Below are 8,607 nucleotides of genomic sequence, written 5' to 3' on the forward strand. Positions count from 1 at the left end.
TTTTGAAAACTAGACCCCTTAACGCGTTCATCTAGGGGTGTACTGTGTATTTTAACCCTACAATTTTTGAATAGATCTAAGCAAAGCAGTAGGAAAGAATTATGATTGTCATTTTTTGGGCAATTGCGTCAATTTAAAAACAGTTTTTTTTGTACAACACACATATAAATGAAGATGTTCACCCAAAAATGGATACCCCTGTTTGTCCCGTGTTCAGAAACATACTCATTGTGGCCCTAATCTACTTATAGGACACATGGCTAGGCCTATAATGGAAGGAACACCCGCTGGATTTCAGGGTACAACTGAATAAATTCCAGGCCCCATTGCCCACTTGTAGAGCCATTGAGCATCCAAAACGATAAGGAACCCCCTCAAATGAGCCCATTTTGAAAACTAAACCCCTTAACGAATTCATCTAGGGGTGTACTGCACATTTTGATCCCACAGTATTTGAATGAATCTAAGCAAAGCAGAAGGAAAAAATTAAGATTTTCATTTTTTTGGGCAATTTTGTCAATTTAAAAACAGTTTTTTTTGTACAGTGCACATAGGAATGAAGACCTTCACCCCAAAATGAATACCCCTGTTTGTTCCGTGTTCAGAAACATACCCATTGCGGCCCTAATCTACTTACAGGACACATGGCAAGGCCTATAATGGAGGGGACACCCGTTGGATTGCAGGGCACAACTGAATAAATTCCGGGCCCCATTGCTCACTTCTACAGAATAAAAATGGACTCCCTAAAAATACCCACCCACCCCCACGCACCCTTTTCAGCGTTCCCCAAATGTTAGATAAAAGTAATAATGTGAACTGTGTGGTATTTCCGAAGACAGGGGTAATTACGAAGGCTGGTTGGAATGGGCACATGGGGCAATAAAATCGGGTATCCCCTCCTCCTCTCATGCTTTTCGAGGGGTATTTTTTGACGTCAGTGGTGGGTATGGGGTGTAAAAAGTAGCATTCCATGAGTCTTCGTAAGCTTGCTGAAGTGCGGCGGTCTCACATAGAAGGCGCTCAACAAGCTGCTCCTGGAACTGCATGAAGGCGAGCGTTCCCGGGGCTTCTTGTAAAATAAGTATTACAGGTAGCGGTCTGAATAACGCCGGGCTCACGCAGCCGTAGGTGGAATCCGCTTGCGTCTCAGCTGTAAGTCTGGCCGTGACGCTGTGTATGGCCATGTAATGTACTGCGCATAACTGCCTGCTCACACAGGCGGTCATAGGCAGTACACCTTTTTTTGTTCGTATTTCCCGCACCGTCGCTTAGCGATGACAGGGGTACCCGCAGCTCATACACAATGTAGTTATGTATGGGCTGCGGGTATATCCGCGATCATGGAGCACAAGGGGCTCTACGTTGCGGATATCCGCAGTAAAATAGAACCTGCTGCGTTCTCTTTTCTGCAAGTGGATTACACAATTCCAACCCACTAACGTGAGCGGAATTGTGTAATCCAATGCGATTGATCTGTGTATTACCGCGGATCAGACGCATGCGGAATCTGTAATTCCTATCCGGTCATGTGAGACCGACCTATGTTAGATAGCTACTTTTTTATCACGTGACCGGGGACCGCTCAACGAGGCCACCCGTCACTGCTCCAAGCACTTTAAATTTCCTGGGCTCCCCGCCTCCTGCGCATGTATCCGGCATTTTGCCGGCGGTCGCATGTACAGAATCCGGGAAGGTTCACGAAGGAGGATCGCGTCGGAGTTCAAATACGGAGGCCTTTGGTAAAATGTTTCATCACCTCTCACCAATCGCATCATTGGATAACGGCGAACACGTGACCAGGAACCGCTCGCCGCGGCCCCCCGTGAAATCTCCAGGCTCTTGGCTCAGTTTTGTAGCCAAGAGCAGGGAGAATTTAAATTATCCTGGCAATCCACAGCTTTTGAGCATGCGTCCGCCATTTTGGTGACGGGTTTGTGCACAGAAGCCGGGGAAAGGTCTGTGGATAAATTTGGGGGCCTTATGTACATACTTTCATCCTCCCTCACGGATATGATCCATGAGGGGAAATGAAACATAAGCTTTTTAAAAACTTTTTTACACTTTATTTTTTTTACTTTAAATGATCCCTGTTATCCATTGAATTCCAGTGATCATGTTCCCGGTGACAACTCTCTCTGCTCTGGCTATACATGGTAGCCAGGAGCAGAGGGATTTTCAATTTCCCGGGGCCTGAGCCCCTCTGTGATGATTGACGTTGGGCGCGCATGCACAGAAGGGGACTTCACGTCCCAGAACACCGGGACATCGCGGAGGACCCGAGGTGAAACTTGTACTTTTGTTAACTTTTTAAAACTTTTTCACGATCACGGGACCGGGGACCGCTCCCTTCAGGAGTCGGGAGCCTGGAGATTTTGAATTTGCCGGGGCTCCCGGCCTTCTGCGCACGCACGTGAAGTCATTCATCTGGCGTGCATGTGCAGAAGAGCGGCGATGGGTCCCGGAGGACACCTTCACCTCAGAACACCCCGGAGAAGGCGGGTGAGTAATTTCAGCTGCCCTGATGGATCCGATTCATCAGGGCAGCTGAATCTTTAACTTTTTAAAACTTTTTTTTCACTTTATTCCGATCGGCGCTATCCATTGGATAGCGCCGATCGCATTGTCGGGGGGGGCTGCCCGCCGCCCAGGATGACAGCTCCATGCTGTTGGCTACCTGCAGGCACCGACAGCATGGAGCTGTCACGTCCAGAGCCCACGTGGCTTTTTTCCCTCCAGGACACATGTTTTTACATCCTCAGGGAATAAAACCCACTTGGGCAGGACGTAAAAACACTATGGGCTGGTCACTAAAAGGTTAATTGGACACCAAAACACCTTTTTTAGATCAAGCATAATAGTTGTCCAGCAACATGAAAAAACACAAAAGAAATAATTAGGGGAACAAAACAATAAATAATGGAACTTCAAAGAACAAAGGGAAAACTCTCCCAGCACATTATTGTGGGAACATGCTGCTTGAAAGCAGGGGACCCATGTCCGGAGCCTAGGACCACCTAGACTGCCCCTAAATGATAAAGGGGCAAATATTGACAGATGGAAATATCAATAAACATGACAGCACCAATTAGCAAATACCCCAACCAGATATAGATAATAGATACCAAGGACTTATCTGAAGCAGGGATGACACTCTAAGGACGTGGACTAGACCAGAACTACATAATTAGGGAATAACCAGCACCCTCTAAGAGGAGGGGCCTGAATTCATATAAAGGCTGATTGGCCAGCTGGAGAATAATCTCTCCATTGACCGCTCAGGCCCTACAGCAGGAGGAGATGTTAACAGGTCGGTGCTGAGCTCCACATGACAGGACACATCCCCCGATGCTGTGGTCACATGGGCTGGGCTGATATTGTGACGTCAGCCTGCACCTACATCTGTGTCGCAGTTGTCATGTCGTAACAGGTGTGTTGTCTTGTTGGAAGTATTATTAACCATTCACAGAGTATGGCTGCATTGTCAGCAGCATGTATTGTCTACAATGTCAAGGTACACCATAACAGAACCTGCACCATACTTAATTGTTGGTATAGCACACTCAGGGAAAGGCATTCCTCGGGAATCGTCCACACCACGCTACAGCCATCTGATTTAGAGATGGAGTAGAGTATTTATCACTCCAAAGAACATTTTTCCATTGCTCAACTGTCCACTAATGGCACTTCTTGCACCATTACAGAAATGCAGAAATCGGCAGGCATTTTCAGGATGAATGTAGGGAAATACCAGCTGTAGTGTGTCAGATGTTAGCAGAAAGTATTCTATGAAGAGTATCCAATGTCATTAGGGCCAAAGTGGGCCCACTAAGTATTAACGTGCACTATGCTGACAAAACTATTTGGACCCCCACCAATCTTGTGCTGTCAGGCGAAGGGGATATGTAAAATGGATGTGTGAGCATTAGGTATAAAGGAGAGTATGACACAGGCAGATCCCAGTACATAAACCATCAGACTGCCACCAGCTGTAGAGCTGACAGACCTCCAACGGGGTCTGGTGGTAGGATGTCACCTAAGCAACCAATCTTCCAAAGTTCACTATCAGCAATATTATTAGGGCTTTTACCCACCAGCGTTTTTTTAAACGCTGCGATATTGCTGCGTTTTTTCCAATGGGACTTTCTAATGTTAAAATCGCATCGCACAAAAATCCCAAAAGCACACCCTTGCGATTTTTGTGCAATGGGACTTTAACATTAGAAAGTCCCATTGAAAAAAACGCAGCGATACCGCAGCGCTAAAATAATGCTAGTGGGTAGAAGCCCTTATTCAGAAATGGAAGACATCTAATGTGTGTGCGGTGCAGCCGCGTTCATAAACTGACAGAACGTGAATAGCGAAGCCTTTCATGAGCTGTGAAGGCATCATGATCTGCCAAAACACTTTGCTCAGGAGGACTCACAGGACATTGGAACATCCATTAGTACCAGAACCCTCTGTAGGGAATGGCATGTGAAGGGTTCCCATGGACGAGCGGCTGCACACAACATCACAGCAGTGAATGCACAGCGGCGCCTGCGATGGGGCTTGGAGCGACGGACTGTAAGTGAGTGGAAGCAAGTGCTATGGACAGCTGAATAACAGCACACCATCTTCAGATCAGATGGCGGTACTTGGGTGTGACGGTTGTCTGGAGAGTGGCTTCTACATGACTGCATCGTCCCAACAGTAAAGTTTGGAGAAGGTTCTGTCATGGTGTTTCTGCTTGGAAGGACTGGGGCCATTGGTTATAGTGCAGTCCACCCTCAATGCCAATGAGTATAGAGACACTCCGGATAATGTGGCATCACCTCCCCTGTGGTAATACCTTGGTACAGCTTCGTGTTCCACCAACATGACCGAGCACCATGTCATACAGCATGCACTATTGAGGATTAGTTTGAGGAGCAGAATGTCTGCAAACTTTATTGGCCGGCCCAACATCCAAATCTCAACCCCATCAATCAGGGCAAAGTAGAACACTGTATCCATGCATGCCCAATGCACCCATCACCCCTCACATCACTATCTGAAGGTCTCCTCAAGGAATGGAGGCAAATCCCTCACATTTCCACACATCTATGAGAATTTGGAGGACAGCAGCCTAGGAGGGTTACTGTAGTAATTGAGACTAAAAGCAGCCCAACACCTTAATGAAAAATGTGAATAAAATCGAATTTCATCACCATCTATGTGTGTCCAAATACTTTTGTCAACATAGTATACATTATGTAAAAAAGTACTACCTCTTAATTCTTGCTTAGATATCCAATTACTTTTGGTAGTATAGTGTACTTTTTCCACTTCTTCCTTTTATGCTGTCCGTGCATCACATTATTGATGTTCTACAATTGGTCTATGGTCTATGACTGTCATATAATGGCCTCTTACTCTCTTAGACTCCTCCTCTTCTGCACTCTTGATACTGCCACTAGTTCACTTCTGCTGTTTTTGCTATTTATCTTCCTTTATGAAATTATAATTTTCACCACCCTTTTTTTAGATGCGAACGATATAATCTTTGGGTGCATATAAATGGATTGATAGAACGCTAAGTGGCACGGTTTCTGAGGTAACGGTTACAATTCAAAATAAAAATAGAGCTGATTTCTATATGTGGAAAGTGTGGACTGGAGTATCTCAACAATAGATAGCTAGTGAAGCAAAAGAGTAATGAGAACATTAGCTGGGCAGCAGAGTTGAGGATGGATTGGAGGGTGGCAAGAGTGTTGGATCGGAGGCCACAGAGGAGGATGTTACAGTAGTCAAGATGGGAGATAATGAGGGTATGCACTAGATCTCTTGTTGAGTCAGTGTTGAGGAATAAGCAGATTCAGAAGTTTGTGAGACAAATATACACCAAAAGAATATGATCGTGGAACCATGGATGTCAAAGAATAGGACCATAGACTTTCTGTAGATTACACAAATATCCATTCAGGTCTTCATAGCCAACAGTGTTTTTTAAAGATGCCTGAAGCTGCATATTGCTCTAACAATGACCTTCTTCACCTCTTGGTTCCTCAGGCTGTATATAAGAGGATTCAGCATTGGGGTTATCACTGAATAAAATATGGAAACCAACATGTCTTGTTTCTTAAAGGTATCTGAAGGGGGTCGAATGTAGGTGAGAAAGATAGGTATATAGAAGATGGAGGAACAAATAAGATGTGAGGAGCAGGTGCTGAATGCTTTCTGTCTGCCCTTAGCCGACTTAATCCGTGAAATGGCAGAAAGAATGAAGATGTAGGAGACCAGGATGGTGGTCAAGGAACCTGCCCATAAAGATCCTACAAGATACACATTGACCATGTCACAGGTAAAGGTATCGGAGCAGGATAGTTTGAGCAGTGGTAAGATATCACAGTAATAGTGATCAATGCGGTTTGAGGCACAGTATTGGAGAGTATATACACAAGCAATCTGTGCTGCTGACTGCAAAATGCCAAGAGAAAATGCAAAGATGACCAGACGGGCACATTTGTTTTTGGTCATTATAGACACATAATGGAGAGGGTGGCAGATGGCAGCATAGCGGTCATAGGACATGATGGAGAGGAGAAGAACTTCTGTGCCTGCAAGAGTAGCAAAGAGAAAGAACTGAAGAACACAACCATGAAATGTGATGACCTTCTTTATGGAAATAAGATCAGCGATCATCTTAGGTGTAAGTGTTGAAGAGTAGAAGAGGTCCACCACCGAAAGGTAACTGAGGAAGTAGTACATGGGAGTGTGTAGTGTGGAGGTCTTATAGACGATGACTATTATACCAACATTACCAATCACAGTTATAATGTAAATCTGCAGAAAAAAAGCAAAGAGGAGCAGGGCAAGCTTTGGATCATCTGTCAATCCAGAAAGTACAAACATTGTTACTTGAGTCCTGTTCCCGTGATCCATGTTGTTCCTTTCTCTGTAGATGTAAAATAAGTGAGATCACATACAAAAACATGCAGGATCCAGGCATATTTCCCACTATGAATCAATGCCCCCCATAATGATAGTAATCAATATAAGGCCACCCAAAACTCAGTATAAACTAAGGTAACCACATGTCCCACTACAGGACTCAGTGTCCTGATAACCCCAGGGTCCCTAAGTGGGACAACTTTTTGTCCAGCTTTTGGGATGTCTGGTCACCGTGAAAGTGATTACCAGACAAGGAGGAAGGGCCTCGGCTCCCCGGCTGGTAATCACACAGTGACACCATTGCGGGATGCACACACTGACTGCAGTGCGTGCACCCAGGTTCCTCCTCCCTGTCCTCTCTTCCTTGGTTCCACAAGAGGAAAGGGGAAATAAGGAGTAGTCCAGGCACACCCCCTTCTGCCTGCAGCAGTGCCAAGCAGCTTACTGGCTTGAAGAAGGTGCCTTAGAGCATAGAAACACGTTGCCCTTGTACCATCCACCACAACTGCAATAAAGGATTGTATGATTTCATGTTGATGCGGCTGGGACGTGATTTTAACCATTTGTCGACACTTCTAGGAGGGGAATTTCTGCATGCCATACCCCCATTCTCTCGAGTAAGTGCTGTTCCCCTCTCTTTAAACTCTTTGCGACATTTATGGTTGATAACTCTACAGTTCAAAAGCGCAGATCTCTTTTTATTTACAGACTATTACTACTGAGCATTCTGCACATGGCAGCATGCCTAAAGCTGACTTAGCATATGTTTACATGTGGCGAAAATGCTGCGGAATTTCTGCAGCGGAAATTACCACTGGTGCAGATTTTGACTGGAAATCACCTGTGCATCCGCAGCTGATTTCATACTACTAGATTGACCCGATGTTCACTACGTGGCCATACAATGTTTGGGAAAAATGGTTGTTGTGAATCTCCCCCTCCCCCACTCTCTCTCCATCGTGTGTCTCTCTCCCTCTTTCTCCATGCTGCTTCTCTTCCTCTCTCTCCCCTTCTCTTCCCCCTCTCTCTCTCTGCCCCCTCTCTCCATACCGCTTTTCTCCCTCTCTCTCCATGCCGCTTCTCTCTCCCTCTCCCCTTCATCTCTCTCTCCATGCCGCTTCTCTCTCCTATCTCTCTTTCCCTCTCCCTCTTCTCCCTCTCTCCCCATTTCACTCCTCTATCCCCCTCCCTCTCTCTCCATGCCGCTTCTCTCTGCGTCCTCTCTCTCTCCCTCTCACCCTCCCTCTGCCTCTCTCTCTCTCCACACCATTTCTCTTGCCCCCTCTCCCTCTCTCTCCATGTGGCTTTTCTTTCCTTCTCCCCTATTCTTCCTTTCTCTCCTAGCCCCTTCTCTCTCTCCCTCTCCTTCTCCCTCTCTCTCCATGCTGCTTCTATCTTCCTTTCCTCCCCTCTCCATCTCTCTACATGCCGCTTCTCTCTTCCTCAGCCCCCTCTCTCAATCTCTCACTATGCTGATTTGCTGTCTCTCTTCCCCTTCTCCCTCTCTCTCAATGCCACTTCTCCCTCCCTTCCCCCTTCCTCTCCATCTCTCTCCATGTTGCATCTGTGTCCTCCCTCTCTCTCTGCCCCTCACCCTCTATGCTGCTTCTCCTCTCCCCCTTTTTCCCTCTCTCTCCATGTCACTTCTCAGTCCCCCCTCTCCCACTCTCCCTTTCTCCCTCTCTCTGCATGCCG

General features: G+C 46.2%; 1 protein-coding gene across 1 annotated transcript; it reads right to left on the bottom strand.

Moving 5' to 3' along the window:
• Positions 1 to 5,967: 5,967 nt before the first annotated feature.
• On the bottom strand, positions 5,968 to 6,903 carry LOC136610481 (olfactory receptor 5B21-like). The gene has a single exon (XM_066589711.1). It carries the CDS (start codon positions 6,901 to 6,903, stop codon positions 5,968 to 5,970), a length of 936 nt encoding a protein of 311 aa, XP_066445808.1.
• Positions 6,904 to 8,607: the final 1,704 nt, after the last annotated feature.

Source organism: Eleutherodactylus coqui, chromosome 2, assembly GCF_035609145.1.
Source record: "Eleutherodactylus coqui strain aEleCoq1 chromosome 2, aEleCoq1.hap1, whole genome shotgun sequence".
NCBI lineage: Eukaryota > Metazoa > Chordata > Amphibia > Anura > Eleutherodactylidae > Eleutherodactylus > Eleutherodactylus coqui.

Excerpts from the sequence above, each read along its gene's own strand:
- LOC136610481 (XM_066589711.1), bottom strand. The coding sequence starts at position 6,903 with ATGGATCACGGGAACAGGACTCAAGTAACAATGTTTGTACTTTCTGGA.